Source organism: Pseudoliparis swirei, chromosome 19, assembly GCF_029220125.1.
Source record: "Pseudoliparis swirei isolate HS2019 ecotype Mariana Trench chromosome 19, NWPU_hadal_v1, whole genome shotgun sequence".
Lineage (NCBI taxonomy): Eukaryota > Metazoa > Chordata > Actinopteri > Perciformes > Liparidae > Pseudoliparis > Pseudoliparis swirei.
Genome location: NC_079406.1, coordinates 22459454 through 22478305, shown reverse-complemented (window position 1 = coordinate 22478305; position 18852 = coordinate 22459454). Strand labels below are relative to the sequence as shown.

The window sequence follows — 18852 nt, the reverse complement described above, 5'->3', positions numbered from 1 at the left end:
CTGAAGCATTGAGCGTGAAATATCCAACAGGAGGTCGTCTCCCAGCAGCGGGGAGCGAATTATCATTTGCTTTGCAAACAGGCTTTTTCTCTCCCAAATGAACGACTCATTACCTTCGCATTGAAAATGCGGAAGGTTATGTTTTGATTGCCGTGTATTTATTTATTTATTTGTATGCGTGTTACTCGCATAACACAAAAAGTATTAAACCGAATCACATGAAATTTGGTGGGATGATTGGTTATTATCCGGGGACCATTTGATTAGATTTTGGGATCGATCGGGTCAAAGGTCAAGGTCATGGAAAGGTCAAAATCTTCTTGAATCTCATGAAATTTGGTGGGATGATTGGTTATTATCCGGGGACCATTTGATTAGATTTTGGGATCAATTGGGTCAAAGGGCAAGGTCATGAAAAGGTCAAAATCTTATTTTTACCATCGCACGGTCAATTTGTATCCAATTGGCATGCAACTAATGCCAAAATGTTCATAATTCAATGCCCAATCTTGTGATATGCGAAGGTATGCGCTCTACCGAGTGCCCATTCTAGTTTAATTGTGAAAATAGACAGTTGGAAAATGTGCGCCGAATTTTCCTTTTATTATTTAAATTATATATCTGTGTCGAGATGCCATTGCAGTCATGCAGGTGCATTTAATTATGTTACTTGTTTATCCGACAAGTCTATTTAGTATATATTTTTTAAAACATTCAGCACCGTGTGCGCGACAATGTTGTAGTTGCCCAGTGGCTGGCTACCTGTTGGATAAAGGCATGTAGGACAATAAATCAGTCCGCTGTGATGCTTTACAACACTCACTGGGCTTTGCCTCTCTCTCTCTCTCTGTGTGGGGGGGTCAGGGTCATGCTGCTAGTCTGCCTCCTAGTCCCACTGGCATTTAAAATGATTACAGTGTAATCCATAATCCACATACACACACACTCACTGGACTGAGACCATACAGCACGTGCGACATATCCCTGAGACAAAGTGATAGACTGAGATAGTTGACGTGACTGGATCAAGGCAACATTTAGGCTTCAAACATGTTGCCAAGATTCCCATTGTGCCAGAGTTCAGCAGTCTGTGTTGTGATACTCCGGGTCATGGATAACAAGGGAGTTCAGGCGGCCGCAGCGTGCGTGTCATCTGCGAGTGGGCGTCTGCTTCGTTTGATAGCCAAGTGATTTACTAGTTTGTGGGACAACACAAAAGTATCCCTCTGTGTGTGTTTGTGTTTGTGTGTGTTGTACTGGTGGATGGTTTTAGATGGCAGCTGTTGTCCATCGGTTCTCAAAGCTTTCATGATTGCTGATGAAGATGTAGGGGAGGGGGAGTCACATGCAGCAAATTATTCAAATTAACAAGCGATAGGCAAAAAAATTTTTATCTCTCAGTCGCATGCTCTCAAAAGTAATTATTCTCTCGTTGTTGCTAGCCTGCAGCCATCATCCCTGTGACCTTGTCTAACCTCAATGTCTGGTCCGGGGGATTATTGCTGCGTACATAGACCTGCATACAGAGTCTGAGTTTATTGCCAAAAGAATTGCCATTTTTCAAACAAATTCACAAGATTTTTTTGGTGGAAGGTGCAACATTTGGACATGACAAGGAGGAGGAGGAGGAGGAGAGAGGAGAGGGGGGGGGAGGAGAGAGGAAGGAAGAGAGAGGAGAGAAAAGAGGAGAGAGAGGAGAAAGGGGAAGGGGAGGTGGGGTGGTAGTCGGTGGTAGTCAGTCAGTCCGGGGCGGGTGATGTGTGAGAACGCCGGAAAAGCTAAAGGTATGGAGGGACCTCCTAGATGTGGGGTCTCCCCTGGGGAGCCTCCTCCCGGAGGGGAGGTCCCAGACCAGGTGGTGTCAGTGACCTCTGTGAGCCCAATCGGGACTGGAAGCCTGGTGCGGGAGTGAGAGGGAGTGAACTTAACCGAGCAACCTCTTAACCCCTGCCTGGCGCTGGATGATGCGGGCTTGTCTTTGTCTTGGCTGCAGGATGAGGGGGTGATGATGGATGTGCAATGAAATGGAGGAACTGTACCATCTAATCAGCTTAGAACTGTACCATCATCTGCACTCTCTCTAGAATTTCATGAAGAACATCCTCTGCTGGGGGCTGATGTTCCTTGAGAGATTCACAGTTTCCCACTTGAGGTCCTGAGTGAGGATGGGCGGGCAGGTCACCACAGCGTCGGCGACCGACGGGGGGGAGAGGAGGGCGGGAGGGCTCCTGGGGTCCTCCTCCTCCAACCATCTCCACTGTCTTCACAGTCTGAGTTCAGGTGCTGTTGTACCAGCTCTGCCAGGTGGTCAGTCCCACAGTCTCCACCTCTCGTCCCATGAGATGGAGTCCCATGATGGTGGTGTCATGGTCCATACTTCCTAGCGAACTTAGGAGCTTGAGGACTGGTGACTGCAGCTGTTGGACAGCAGCGGGAGAGGGAGACAGGAGAGGGGAGCCGTGCTGGTGGGGGGGCGTGGAACCTGTCCCAAGAGAGCGAGAGTCTGAGCTTGCTTCCTGTCTGTCTGTCTGTCCTGGGCAGCAGTGTGTGAGCATGCCACTGGCAGCTCGCGGCTTGTCTGCAGCAGGCTTGTCCTGCAGCAGGACGGGATGATGGAATTGAAGAGGCAGAGCTCCAGTCCACAAAGGTGGAGAGGGATTCCCTGCGGGAGATGAGAAGAGCTGGAGATGCTGGAGGATATGTGAGCTGCACCTGTGTTGGCTCTGGGGGGGGCTCAGTGGGCGGCAGGGGTGGGGTCAGGGGGGTGGTGAGGTGTGACAGGACCGAGCGTTCAAAGGACTTCATGACCACAGAGGTCAGAGGGGCGGGCCTCAGGTGAGTCCTGTGATAGGTCTTGGGTTTTTGGGGGGGGGGGGATGGGGATGAGCCTTTGGGCAGGCTGGCAGGCGTGGTATGTCTCAGGAGGGTGTTGAAGATGAGCACAGCCGACACCGCAAAAGCAGCCGACACCGCAAAACAGCAGCCGACACCGCAAATCCATTTCAATAATGTCAGCCCGAAGCTTAAATAATGCATCTGTTTCAACTGCTCACAATATCAAGCACTCTGAATTCCTTTGAAGCATTTATTCTACTTGCTCATCTGACCTAAAAGTGAGGAATGGGTATACTTCTGGGTTTTATGTGGAAACCCACATATTTTTATTCCAGCTCCACGTGTAACAAATCCCAGACGTGGTCCAAAAGCTCAATAATTATAGCACAACCAGAGATGATTGGTTAGAAAAACACAATTGTACTGATAATGGAATTCTCTTCTGATCCTGTGAATCTAGGGGAAAAAAGACTTTCAGCCTCCGGTGTTATGAACAAAATGACCAACAATATTGGATTTTCTTGTTTTCATGTTAAATACTGCCATGCTTTTTTTGAATACCAAATAACCTGATTGTTATTATTTGTAATTGTTTGGCCAATAGTGAAAACAACAAAATCATAATTTCCTGAAGTTGAAATACTCAAATAGCTTCTTAGTCCAACCAACAAGCCAATACAATACCTTCGATGATCAGTTTACGATTATGAAACCTAAGAAAGCCGATACACATTTTCACGTTCAAGAAAAGGTAAACAGGGAATTTTCTATTTATAATTCAATGATTATTTTGCTTACTAGAATTGTCGCAAATCGATTTGTCAATGGATTAATTGACAACTTTTTTCATATAATCATAGTAAAATTGTTCTTTGGAAGGAATTTCCAAACCAGCCTCATGAATTTTAAGAATGCCTGTGTGTGGTCTGTTTAAAAAACATATCTCTTTTAATGAAACAACAAGTGGTTGTTGTTTGGTCTCGCGTCTCAGTTTGTTGTCTTTAATTCCATGTCCGTCCTCCGGCAGCGTTCACGTTTGGATTCTCTCAACACGTCGCCAAAGTAACTCGCCTTAAGCGCTGCCTCGAGGATTTTGACGAGTCTGTTGTTGACATACACATTTTATTAGCTTGAAACTCCCTGACTGGCATGAGAACCGCTCACTGTTTCAGTTGCGTTTCATCAGTTATTCCCTGATGAAGAACTGGTTGTGCCAGCTCTGAAAAACAGAGAAAATTCCCGTCTAGTGACCAAACATTAATGGAGGCTGATATGTTTGTCTAGCAGTTGACAGACAGGGAAGTCTGTGGCTGTTGCAGTGCTCTCTTTATAGACTCTGACCACACACACACACACACACCCTCTGCTCATTTAAAATCTATTTATAATCCCTGGTATTTCTCTTTTGATCTCTCTGCTTCCCCTGTTACTACATCCCTCCTCTACTCTGCTTATGTCCTCTCTCGCTGTGGAAAGTATTTTTCATGAGGCCACTGAAATGTCCTGGCAGGGGACTCTTGGGATGCACTCCTGGAGGAGGAGGAGGAGGAGGCGGCGGCTTTACTGAGAGCGTCTTCAGGAACGGAGAAGACAGAATAATCAAACACACTGTGGAACGCTTGAGGGCTTGGTCGGAAAAACACAAGACAATCTGGCAGAGGACAAGTGAGGGAACCTAAGTAGACAGAGACTAATTAGGGAATGGGCAACAGGTGAGATGGGCATGAAGACCAGGTGATGGTAATGAGGGACTAACGAGGGAGTGATCAGAGGCAGGTGAAGGGAGTTGGACTACGAGATGGGAAGCAGGATCTGGAATCACATGATATTTAATGACAGGATGAAAACAACTAATACAAGAAGGAAGGCGTGGAGCTAAACTGTTCCAGAGGGCCGTGGGGGAGGATTGTATTTGTGAACGTCTGTACTTGTGAACGATTTATAGATTGTTTATCTAAAACGCAATGTCAGACCTCTGGAGAGAAAAGGTCAACCCAGAAGATATCATGTAAACACATTATCAAACACTTATCTTCAATTCTGTCAAATCGCGAATCATCGTTTTGTGTTGATTGCTTAATATTTGACCAGAATTGTTCCGTGTAAAAGGGCCTTTTGTATTTTATACACAGAGAAGAGTCACTCGGGTTCACCACATCGCCCTTGCACTTGGTGTTGAATCAGGTTTAATTTTTAACTCGTTGGTGACCTTTCAGTGAGCAACCAAAGCAATCACAGCTGTCCAAGACGTGAGCTCAAGTTTGTGACGGCCAACAAGCAAGAATGGGCTTTGATGCATTCAAACCCTCCTCGATTGTTGCATTCTAACGTCCCTTCTTGCCTGATTCTGTCACACATATTTGACGGAAAACATCTTGATGATGATGTGTCATATCTGTCACAAATGGTGAATCATATACTGCAGGTCTGCATCATTTCTACATGGAGATGAACACGGTATATAGGTTTGTGCAGTAGAGGAGTATCAGTGGTTTTGGTTTCAACCCACTTTTTTACTTTATGAGTGATCCGAGGAAATAAGACACATAAACATTTAACCTAAATTATTGTGTAAAAATAATTGAAAATAAGATAATAAACATTAAATACCCTGTACATTCACTTGAATTTGCCTATTTTTAAGTATACGCTCTATTTAGAGGTAGCTCGACCATTTTTTCAACTCGAGCTTTTTACCGCTGATATTAGTTTGCAGTGTCCCTGCAGGGAAAGTTGTGTCCATACTTGCATACCGTAGTGCAGTCTGCATGTTAGCGGTGCATAGTCACGTATCGAGACAACAAAACTGTTCAATAGTTGACCTCAGGTTCTCCAGAGACACCTCTATCATCGTGTGTTCCATTTAAAACTCAAAGAATACCCTCGCTTGTATTTCTTACGATTACATAGAGAAAGAAGTCCTCTCGCTCTCTCTTATCTGCCCTCCTTTTCCTGCCTCCCTCACCCTTCACTTCCCGATAGTGTCAAGGCCCGGGCCCCTGCACTGGGCACAGTGTGTAATATGAAAAAGGAACTGACCCAGATAGCACCACTCACCACGTGTGCTATCGGTTCTCCCCCACAGTGCCGGTACAGAAGTCCTATCTGGCTTTCTAATGAGCGTTCACTTCTTTTCGTCTTCACAGGGAGGAACTCAATCATATTTTTTGATTTGTCAGCCCACACGCTGCTGCTGAGGCCTCTTTGTGTCAACACCTTGCCACTGATGATAACCTCACATGTTTCGATTAGAGTTTGGCTCAAAGTATCAGGAACGGCTAATCAACACAAAAGAAGTTGATGATTAAAGACCAAAGTTGCGTGACGGTTATTCTTTATTTCCTTAACCCTTGTGTCGCCTTCGGGTCAATTTGACCCGATTCAATGTTTAATGTCGGTGTTCTTTCGGGAGTCAACAAACAAACATAAAGTACCTCACACTTAAACTTGGAAAACAATATTAATTCTAATAATTTTCTGGAGATTTTAATAGCTGGGGTCATATTGACCTCAAGGGTCAAATATGTTAGTAAATATAAAGGTAACAGGAGGGTTAAACATTGAATTGGGTCATATTGACCCGAAGGCGACAGGAGGGTGAAACATTGAATCGGGTCAAATTGACCCGAAGGCAACACAAGGGTTAAGGAATTTGTGGATTGTTGTGGAGTTTATAAAGTTTGACGCTTTAAAAGGATTCCTCTTTGGTTCATTCAGTGGTTGAAACACTTTTATAAATCAGTGGTACATATGGCTCCGACTTATATTGAAGTACTAAATCTCGCTGGGAGAAAGAGCCATTGTGAGGTTATCATATATTCCCTTATTCGATTGTTTAATCTTGACTTTTATACAACAGTTAATTATATTTCTAATGTGCGTTCACCACTCAAATATTCTTTAAAAATTATGTAGGATTCCTGACTTAAGGTTTAGACATTTGGACCGCTTGTTTGGTGGGCACTATTCCACTAAGACTCCTGGCAAAGACACGGAAACTGCACTCGACAAATGTCGTCCAGTCTCCCACAGCGCGATGTCAGACATCTCTGAAAGCCGCGCGTTGCATCTTGGAATGACTCGACTTCTCCTGGTCCACGCAAACATGCTCTGAATTTATCAAGTAATCTCAGGTTTTTGTTAGAATTCCTAATAAAATCCTGAGTAATCTCAAGCATGATGTCTTTTCTTAGTTAAATTTGAACCAAGTTAATCTGAACTCTTTTCCTTTTGGAAACGCTCTAGCTGACACGGAAACATTATGAGGACAAAAATAACCTTTCCCTGTGTGATTGCTTGAGTTCAGTCGTGACTGTCGGTGTTCTCTCTGCTCCGCGTTATCACACATACAGCAGAGTGACGGATATGAGGGGCCATGTCCACCAAAAGTGTATTCAATCCGGATACCAGTGTATTATTTTTATTATTTAACGAGGCGCTGAGTGTGCAAGTTTGGCTGGGTCACCGAGAGTTGAAAATGCTGTTTCACTTGTTAGCCAATCACAGTGCAGGAGGGGCGGGACACAGGGCCTCCTACAAAGATGTGGTCAAACAGGATAAACAATGCTCCACGTCGTGATGTCTCCTCACCCACAAAATATTATCAGCCACACGGACCTTCGGGGTCCTGCTTCCTTCCCTGTGTTGCTCATCCAGCGAGGGCCGGAGCAAGTTCTCCATGTTGTGTATGGTTGCTAAGATATACCGTATCATAGCGACCAGACGCTGCCAAAGTGTTTTTTCGGCTGACAAAGTGCGCTTCCCCGCCGGGTGGTTTCAGAACAGAGCCTTGCAATTTCCGCTGGGAAAAAAAAACACTTATGGGACACGGCCCCAAACGAAATGTTTGAAATGCATTAATTACACTTGAATCACACTTTCAGTGCTGTTTTCCGCCCTCTTTTTTCCCTCTTGTATTGATATACTTTGCCTCTTCATTCTCCAGTCAGCTCTTTAAGCATCACTGTGACTCCTCTCCATCGCTTTGTCGTCAAATGTATTGATGCCTGTATTAGTCTGAGACGCTGCCATTCTGAAGGGCTCTCCGAGTGTGATTAAAAAGACACAGGTGTGTGTGGGGGGGGGGGGGGGGAAGAGAGAGTGTGTGTGTGTGTGTGTGTGTGTGTGTGTGTGAATGCGCACACCATTACATAGCACTCTGACTGTAATAGCTGCTGAATTTATATCCACCCCTGTGTGGACAGAAATAAAAATCAAACCTCCTCCCCTTTCTGACTCTCGATTGGCTCGCAGAAGTCCTTCCTTCTTTACGATTGGCTCCCAAGTTTAGCCCGCCCCATCTCATTGGTCCTACTGGGGGTTGTTGCCTGGTTACATCAGAAGCTCATATATTTGAGCAGAGCTCTGGATGTACACTGCAGCACTTCTACAGGCAGTGCAGGCGGCAGCAACCTCACACAAACAGACACTCATTTAAGAACACACACACACACACACACACACACACACACAGACACACTGGTTCAGAGGACGCCACAGAATGCACCCAGGCGATACCCCGGCTCAGCTGCTGGACCTGCTTGTACTGACGCTGACGCCTCAAAGTGCTCAAGTGGGATAACCGACCCACCGGATACAAGGCCGAGCTATACAGCCCGACCCGACTCTGACGGAGGAGAAACCTGACGGAGAGGCTGAGAGTTCAGACGGAACGAGCCTCACGGCGGGATTCTGCTCCGACAGGAGATGTGTCAAGTGGTTGACAGGCCAAAAGACAAAAGAGACAGAAACCGTGCTGAGTTTGGTTAAAAGTCAAGCCGACTTCTCTGCGGATGTTGGAAAATAGAAAACACATTGGACTTTCATTAACCCGCACTGGGCAGCGGGAGAAGAGACACGGCAGAGAATCTGACACACAGCCGGCAAGACATACGAGACGACCTTCCCACTGAAAAGCCTGCAGGCGGAAACCAAACAAACGGGACAGTTCACAGTGAAAGAAACACAGCTGGGAGAATCAGAATGGCCTGTGACATTCTGCTTCAGAGGTAAACACCAGGGTTGCGTAACGTCTCGAGTCTGACTGGGAATACACGACGGATGGATGGATCGATGAATGGAGAGATGGATGCATGGAGGTGAAGGCAAATGTGGTTGGATGGTAGATAAGTGAATGAAGTCGAATAATTCAAGAGATAAAAGGTGAAAGCTACATTAATGGATCAACGTGTGAATGAATCAGTGGAAGGTTTGAAGTGATGTCATATCTTTTCAGAACGGAATGGAAATGAGATTGGCTTGTGCATTCTTGCTTATTGTTTTGTTACCAGGCAGAGATAAGTCAATGAAGAAAAAAAGGATACAGAGACTGGGAGGAAGTCTGTGTCTTTTCTTGTCCAGAAACAGGGCGAGGCATTACTTAGCTACGCAAGTATAAAGTAGGCAGAGGGATCTGGCTGAGAATGTGTCGACGGGAGTTATCCTCATTTAATCAGTATTTTCTCAATCAAACATACTGTTTTAATATAGCTGAGGCATGTAAAGGTGCTCTTATGACTGGAGGATGTTGTTAAGATTACCAAAGTATGTTCTAGAAAGATATGTTTATATAATTACTGTTGAAACGATTGGTCAATTCATTAATCGGTTGGTTTGCAGAAAACTATTTGCCAAACATTTTTGTGAACGATTACACATGTTTTCTCAAATTCAAGTATTAAATGAGGGCTGCAACTTGATTATTTTCTTAATTTGTTTGTGTTTTTCCTCACATTTCAAGTCCATGTACCAACCCTGACCCTTCTCAGATGGCCTTAAATCTGTGACCCGGTCAACGTTTGAGTTGTTTGAATGCACGGCCCTGTGAGAGTTCCTCGGCCCCGACATGAAGCTCCATACATATTTATTTACTCTTTCAGAGGCAACGAGACGCGCTGTAAATGAGATGCAAGATGACGCTTAGGATTCTGCATGTGTGTGTGCGTGTGCGCGCGTGTGTGTGTGAAGGGACCGCTTTAAGAGACACGGTGAAATGTGTCCTCTTGTGCACCCTGACATACAATATATGTGGGGTATGAATGTATGTGTGTGGTTGGGGGGGTATGTGTGTGGGTGGATGCGTAGACTGCAGCGGCCTGTAAGACCTCCCAGTCTTGCTGACAACAGCACCTCTGTGGAATCACAACTAACCTCGAACTCACCTTACACACACACACACACACACACACACACACACACACACACACACACACTCTCTCTCTCTGTTTCCTTTATATCGAGCCACCAGAGTCATGCTGTACATTATCCAAGGCGCCCTTGCTCAGCCCTTTACCTCGTCGCCATCTGCACTGACGACACAAAGTCACTCTGTTGACGTTTTGTTTCTTTATTTCTAACGCAGGAGGCAAACCCACAGCGATGCTGAGGCGTTTGTGTTGTTCAGCCACTCAGTCAGCTGGGCCGAGGCCACTGATGCCACCGAGCAGCTTCAAGCTCTGCAGTAAATCCTGTGTGGAGGAAATACTCCTGGTCTACATTTGTGATATGTGGCGTCTTGTACATACGTTTAAGCCGGTTGTTTACAGGACAACAAAAAGTAACTTGGTCAAACTACAGAAAGGCAGCAGTGACATTGAAAGCCGGGTTGAACCGTGCATTGTTAAAATACTGAGTTATAGTAAAAACAAGAACGTCACCTTGGAACAGAGCACAAAAACAAGCCGGAAATAAGTTATTTATTTCGCTGCAGCTTATCAACAGCAGGGCTTACCACGATTTCATCTGCACATGTATGAAGGTCGCAAACCTTCTGCAGGTCTAAAATGAGAGCTGACATTATCATATAAAGTCTAATATTACTATCTGGCACCCTAAAAGTTCCAATGAACTTTAAGCGCAGCGCTCATGGCTTCATTGCCAGTAAAACAGGCAGTAAATGTGTTGATAAAGTATTCCCCCGCGTTAAAGTAGATGACAGGTGGGATTCAGTTACTGTCACCCTTCAAAAATGGATCTTCACAAATCTGTGCACCTTTTACAATCATTTGATGATGCGCTTGTATATAATCATTAAGGTTCCAATTAATGTCGCTAGAAAGCAGTTTTCAAAAACATTGTGAGGAATCAAAGAAGACCATAACTTTAATGTTGATGTGAAACAACAGCGGTGAATAGACGGATGCTGCTTTGTAATGTTATGGTGATATTCATACTATCAGGCTGAGGGATCTGGTCAGCAGACTGCAGATTAATGATGGAATCTGAGTGAATGTGTCGATAATTCATTTTAATCAGACCAATTCAAATGGGCAGCGCCCAGAAAATGAGCAGATGTAAAAATAGCATTAATCAGCGCCTGAGACGTTCTCACAGACTTGAGTGTTTGTCTGTCTGCGAGCTGAAGGCGTGACTCCTCAAGATGTTATCACGCTCTTTGGCTACCTCTCCAGTCGTCCGCAGGGAAGCAGCTGATCTAATCTCACCGACTTGGAGCATGTTGGAAAGCTGTTGTTCCCGCACTGCTTCCTTACTGCAGGTTCAAGTCCAAGATCAACAGTATCAGTAAATACTTCAAACTTCTTTTTAAAATGCGTGTTATCTGCATTATATGCGCTACAACATAGATTTCCATTGAAGTGAGGAGTTTTTATCAGTATTTTTTGCTGAATGATAATGTAATTTTTAAATCAACAACAAGCAATCAAACTTAGAACCATACAAAACGCCTTAAGAAACCCTAATTAACTCCCTAAAGAATGACTTAACAACACTGTCCTCTGTTAAGCTTCCAGTGTGTTGCACCTTGTCGGGCGTGGTCAGAAATGTGCTCTATTGTATGAGATGCCACATAACAGGTGAGGAATGTGTAACACCTGTTATTACCTTCGCATTGAAAATGCAGAAGGTTATGTTTTGATCGCCGTGTATTTATTTATTTATTTATTTGTATGCGTGTTATTCGCATAACAAAAAAAGTTTTAAACCGCATCGCATGAAATTTGGTGGGATGATTGGTTATTATCCGGGGACCATTTGATTAGATTTTGGGATCGATCGGGGCAAAGGTCAAGGTCAAGGTCGTGGATAGGTCAAAATCTTCTTTTTACCATAGCACGGTCAATTTCTATCCAATTGGCATGCAACTAATGCCAACATGTTCATAATTCAACGCCCAATCTTGTGATATGCGAAGGTATGCGCTCTACCGAGTGCCCGTTCTAGTTAAACTTGTCGCAGCGCTGTTTACACCGGGCGTTATTTAAGAAAACATATTCATCGACAACGCGCAATATCTGCAGAATGTCGAGGTTTACGAGTTGCGCCTACACTTATGAAAGTGAAATAAAAACACGGAGGCTCTGTAGTCTGAACCAAGACGGCGAATTGTCAACGGCAGTGCATTACAGCTTCCCACCTTCCTTTCACAATAAAAGCCCTACATATATTGATTACCATAAGGAACTTAAATCCGCTCTGAGCATTTTGCTCAAAGGCAACTCAACTCAATAACTTTCACGTTGACCAAAACAAATGTTTCGCATTTTTTACATTTGTAAATGTTGCCAAATAGGCGTTGGCACCAAAATCCTCCGCCTCAGTCAACTCGCCTGGCTTTCGTTTCGTGATCTTAGTGAAATTAGCCTGCTGTAATAACACCCGTGATGTCACAATGACCTGACGCGCCCTGGAGTACACGTCTAGATCACGACTTCAAAAGCAACATTGCAATTGTGCCTGAAAGTGTACCCAATTTCTTTTGAATATACTTTTGTCAGAGCAAATTACCAGCAGAGTGTTTATCACTTGAAGGATATATTATTAAGTTTCCAAGGCCTTTGTATGAAAGTAATGTTGGATGCTTCAGTTAATATTCATAAAACAGAATGGAAAGATGCATGTCTGTTCAAAGGGCAAGTAGAGACGGGGGTGTCGTCCTCTGCCGTCGGTCATGTGCCTGAACCAAAAGTGTAAAGCATATGTGTTAGTCTGACAGCGAGTGAAGGACAGCGAGTGAAGGACAGAGAGTGAAGGACAGAGAGTGAAGGACAGAGAGTGAAGGACAGCGAGTGAAGGACGCAAAACAACTTTCAACTGCATCAGGGACGTAGGACACTTCGTCCCATCTGCCCCGCATGGTGTTCTCTGCAGGGAAGAAAAGCCCAAAAGGGCCCTATAAAGGGTGTCATGGAAGGGCCTTTCGGGTTTCACGGACGCCGATAGAAATCTTATCTCCGCCGCTGCTTTGGGGACGTCGAGGAGGGCCGGGACACCCCGAAGGCCGCAACAACAATTTCAGTTCAAGTCGTCAGGGGGCAAAATGGCGTGAGATCGGATATTATCTTTGCTTCTTAATTCATGCGTAGACGATGTAACGTCCTCGGGGACCCGATCGAGGATCTATTTTTAGTGGTGCAGCCACCCAGCCGGGTCCCTCAGGGTACGACTCGGCAGGAGAGCCTGAGCTGTCGGATGTTATCAGTCGCTGCCGGACAGAGTCCTCAAAGAGGTTCTGGTTAAAGGGCACTGCTTCTGTACGCCGACGAACAGCGGAGCAAGGGGAGGATGGTTTCAAATTGCAAAGCATCGGAGTCCAGATGATTATGGACTCAAAAATAGATTGGCCTTCCACAAAGCCAGAAGCTAGTTTAATATTATCCACGTATTTATTAAGTCAAGAAAATAAATAATGACGTCTGTTCTTACCTTCCGTTACTTCCCTTACACCCGCATTCTTTGGGCAGGCTTATGGTTTGACTCCCCAACACTTCCCTTTTGAGTCTATCACACACATGTTCACGATCAAGGTCACGGGGTCAGAAGGAGGGCGAGTGTCAGACACTTGTGTTACATTCAAAGCCAGTAACAAGGACGGGGGGGGGATTAGAGAGGAAAGAAACACTGCGGAGAAAGACCCTGAGAGAAAGATGACGAAAGGATAACGAAGAGATGATATTTCTGAATAAAGCATGAAATGAGAGAAAGTGAGGAAGAGAAAGAAGGAGGCTGGTAAGAATAGTAATAGTGGGATGTAAAATGGGATGTAAATAGAAAGACAAATTGACATCAGGAGGGAAATAATGAGAGGGTAGAAAAGAGAGTTGAGTGGCAATGCTGGTAACGAGAAACGAGGGATAAGAATAAACGTAGAGAAAGAAGAATAAAGGAGGATATTATTGTTTCCCTTCTTCCATTAATAATTCAGTCTATCTATATCGATCTACCGCAGGACTTCTTACTGCATGAAGTGTGTGAGTGAGAGAGCGATTGTGTGTGTGTGATTGTGTTAAAGAGCCAACACACAGCTACATAAACAGGTTGCATAATGCCAGCTGCTGTTTTCCTACTGAGATGAGCTTAGCTGTCTGAGACACACACACACACACACACACACACACTATATATATATATATATATATATATGAGATGTGCACTTGGGCATATTGCGAATTGCGAATGACCTTGTCTAGTGTGTGAGTGTGTTTAGGAGTGTTATATAAATCTGGAATCCTGGCATGCCTGTCAGTGTGTGAGTGTGTGTGTGTGAGTGTGTTTATGAGGCCAGCGGCAGGCTGCTGAATCTACAGATGCATCTAAACCATGTTTCATGACACACACTTCCTTATGGAGGAACATTGAAGAACACATTTGAGACACACACACACCCTTTTATCTGATCAGCAGTGTTTAGCCGAGCGTTGTAGCCTACATAACAATCTGCCCACCAAGAGTGGCGCCTGTGTGTGTGTGTGTGTGTGTGTGTGGGGGGGGGATTTCTTGAGATTGTCATTTGGCAGATTAGGCGACAACTGCAGTGAAATCATATCACTCACTGAGTTTTCTAACACACACACACACACACACACACAGAGTATGCCCAGGTGTACTCATGGTTATTGTCATTCTTCCTCCCTGTTGTGACTCTTGCTGCCCGACACACACCAAGGTCCTTTCATGTCGGCATGGGAAGGGTGTCGAGGAGTACGTGATGTTCTAACCGTGTTGTCTTTTCCCCTCTCTTTCTCTCTTCAGCTCCCACCTCTCCCCGATATCCATCCTGCCTGCTGACTCAGCTGAGTAAGTGTAACACACACACGCACACACACACACGCTCACCAGCAATGTATCCACACACACACTGTAGTAACTTACGGACATGCACCAGCAGGATTCCAGCTCCGCTAAGAAACTCAAATTCAAATTGATGAGCACGTGCTTGTAAAAACAAATAGATCTTTAAGCAGCAGGCTGATTGTTATTACCCAACCATATACAAGCATGAGCACACAAAGTTCTCTCAGGGATAACACGTGGAAACTGAAAGTCTGAAACTCATCAATAACCCAAGAGAACGAAATGGGAGCAAATTCATCAGAAATCATCATTTCTAATTTGTTGAGATCAATCAACATCTTAGCAATTAATCTGCAGATTTGTATTTATGCAACAAAAAAAAAGGTATCTGTTAAATTGTCATGTTTGCAGAATACCAAAACATTTCAGACTAGAACGGGCACTCGGTAGAGCGCATACCTTCGCCGCAGCCACATTTTGGCATGAGTTGCATGCCAATTGGATATAAATTGACCGCGCTATGGTAAAAAGAAGATTTTGACCATTTCATGACCTTGACCTTTGACCTGATCGATCCCAAAATCTAATCAAATGGTCCCCGGATAATAACCAATCATCCCACCAAATTGCATGCGATTCGGTTTAATACTTTTTGAGTTATGCGAGTAACACGCATACAAATAAATAAATACATAAATAAATACACGCCGATCAAAACATAACCTTCCGCATTTTCAATGTGAAGGTAATAATTACTGTTTCCTAAATATCAACGTGCTAAAATCACAATCGTCAGCTGGACCCGGTGTTTGGCTTTATCGTTATCAAAATAGTTGCTGATTCAATTTTTACATCGATTAATTAATTATTGAACTTATTGCTTCAGTTTGAACATTTCGGCGCAGAATAATCAGTGTGGCTTATTTTTATGTTTACAAAATAAATTTGCATCAGTCGAACTTCTTCTGGATGAACACAAACCTGTGCAGGGTGAGAGTTCAAGAAAGCGAACAAACAACGAGACTTATAACGTAATAATATGGACCAGGGCCTGCATGTGTTTGCGTTCTGCTTGTTGGCCATAATAGTTTAGTAACACAGCTCCCTGTAATAGAGAATGAATATACTAACATATTAATGCACGAGTCTAAACGTGTCCAGTAGTTTATAACTTATCTTCTGGGTGAAACTAGCAGCACATTTCCAGGCATCCATGAGATAGACGGCCCCGGTTTCATACAGCGCCTTGTGTCTCGCTTCCAGGATGAGTGCAAAAGGATTCTGCTCTGTCGGGAGGCACGAAAGCTTTCAGGCAAAATGTAGTCGGCAGCAAAAATACACGTCTGCGTCTGTTAACCGTGTGTGCGTGCGTGTGTGGGTGTGTGTGTGTGTGTGTGTGAAAGGGAAGCAAGCACATCATCTTTCACTGCTCAAGTGTTTGTGTGTGGTAGTTACTGTTGAGTGCGTGAGACGGTTATTATTAGTAGAGCATCCGACACCTAGAGGTTGAGTTGCTGCTGAAGGTGAAGGTGGGCGGGCACACACACACACACACACACACACATTTATCTGACCTCGGCTCAAAACCATTCATGAGTTTTACCTTACATGGTAATGGATTTAAAGCCCAACACAGTTATGTTCCAGCTCCAAAGTCTTCCATTTATAACTGTGTAACTTTGTTGGTATAAATATGTTGTATACATAATCACCAGTAAGATATTGACATGACTTTTATTAAATTTTTTTAATGAGATGTTAGAAAAATGTGAGGAATAGAAAATAACTTTTTTTGGGGGGGGTGGGGGGATAAGAGAGGGATACTTTATGATCGCACACGTGGGGTTAAATCAAATCTCAGAAGAGCCGTTGGGTCAACCGCCACCTGTCAGGACCGTGGAGGTCAGGGCCAGACTGCTGCTGTTACCTGTTATGCCTCTAAATGTCCTCCCTCCTCTCTGGTTCAGAGTGTAAGCATTTTTAATCCTTTCATAGCTGGAACGGGTTTGTTTTTACTTAATAAGGACTTGAAAAGGATGGAAAATAAACCATGTCAGTGATTATTAGGCTCTCACAATGTTGGATTAATTTTTCTGACGATGTATCCTCCTGTATTGTCGCTGCCACCAACACTCCTGTCGGTTGTCATTTAAAGCTCCAGTTGCTAATTGATTAGCAGAGGCTGATGTTGACAGGTAGGATTACGTGAGGAGGCATTCACGTGGTACCAGGATGTGAGCTGTGCATCATTACGGGTTAATGCTAAACCGTAATCCAACAAAATGAGGTCTTAATTAAATGAGTAAACAATGAAGATTGTAAAGCACTCCGAGACAAATTTGTAATTTGTGAAATTGGGCTATACAAATAAACTGAATTGAATTGAATTGAACCAACTCACTGGATTCAGTATGACTGAACTAAATAGCAAACATATTAAGCTCATGTTGAGACAATTCAAAAATAAAATAATAATAATCATTGAACCCAATTTAAAGTACAGAGGATAGTAGCTACAGTATATAAGAGTTTATTACCTTCGCATTGAAAATGCGGAAGATTATGTTTTGATCGCCGTGTATTTATTTATTTATTTATTTGTATGCGTGTTATTCGCATAACAAAAAAAGTTTTAAACCGAATCGCATGAAATTTGGTGGGATGGTTGGTTATTATCCGGGGACCATTTGATTAGATTTTGGGATCAATCGGGTCAAGGTCAAGGTCACGAAAAGGTCAAAATCTTCTTTTTACCATAGCACGGTCAATTTTTATCCAATTGGCATGCAACTAATGCCAACATGTTCATAATTCAATGCCCAATCTTGTGATATGCGAAGGTATGCGCTCTACCGAGTGCCCGTTCTAGTTCAAAATGTATTTTACTGTGGAAACATTAAGATGATCGTTTTTATTTCTGAGCAGTCAGGGGAAATTATATTGTTTGATTGATTACATATAAATATAATTTCGTACATTTTTAGTTTTTGGTTCATGTTAGTGATGCAGATACGATGCAGATTTCAGTTTTTTTTTAAAGCAACGTACTCGGGGGAAGATTAATATTTTACAGGACAGATTATAGCAGATGGTGTGTGTTTCTTTTCATCTATGTCCAATTTATTTATGGAAGATATTTGATCATTTTCTTGCCCTGAACTCTGTTTAGAACTGAATATAATTATTTATATATCAGATGCACCAAAGGTTGAAGACAGCCTGCAGTATTAAAGCTCTCCGTTAATAATAATAATGAATCCTTTATTAATCCCGCAGGGGGGAAATTCTGCTCTGAATTTGACCATCCTTAGTTAATAAGGAGCAGTGGGCTGCAGTGAAGCAACCGGGGGTTCAGTGTCTTGCTCAAGGACACGTCGACATATACACTATGGGGAGAGCGGTAAATAAATACTAAACTGATATGAATCAACCACCCTGAAAGATGCAGGATTCCACATCGATTGCTATTCGAGGCTTAATTCATGTGGATTTAAGAGGACAGTTGCATTGGCTGCCACTGCTGAATAAACAGAGAAAACACATTCACAAGATCTTATCCCGGGAGACGCCGTAACGAGACCCGCGAGGGCTTTGATTTCGTGAAAACACGGGCTTCATTATCACCGAGTAGTTAACACGGTTTTAAACTCAGACTGTAATAGATTAGTAACTAACTGCCTTTGTGAAACAACATGAAGCACTTTCAGGTTTCGATGTCCACTCCGGTCACCTTAATACAGCATTTCAGGTGTAACACAAACCAGATGGTCTCCCTGTTGGTTTGAACAGAGGCGACCATGCATCAGAATGTGAGGGAAATGTCTTTTTTTTAAGTGAAACGTAATAAATGAATATAAATAAATAAATACAAATGTTCCGTGTTTTTTCCCCAGGATAATCCAGCGAACCATCAGGGCCGCAGTTGAGCAACACTTCTTTGATCTGAAAACCTCCATCGACACCAACTATGACAGCCGAGGGTGAGAG

The 18852-nt window shown here is 43.7% G+C and overlaps 1 protein-coding gene across 3 annotated transcripts in view; it reads left to right on the top strand.

Moving 5' to 3' along the window:
- Window positions 1-18852, top strand: part of fam13b (family with sequence similarity 13 member B) — a 79583-nt gene that overhangs the window by 42180 nt on the left and 18551 nt on the right. For all 3 annotated transcript variants that reach the window (XM_056440172.1, XM_056440173.1, XM_056440171.1), the window contains exons 8-9: window positions 14824-14868; window positions 18759-18845. In XM_056440172.1, the coding sequence (XP_056296147.1) occupies window positions 14824-14868; window positions 18759-18845 (132 nt within the window). The remainder of the gene's footprint in view (window positions 1-14823; window positions 14869-18758; window positions 18846-18852) is intronic.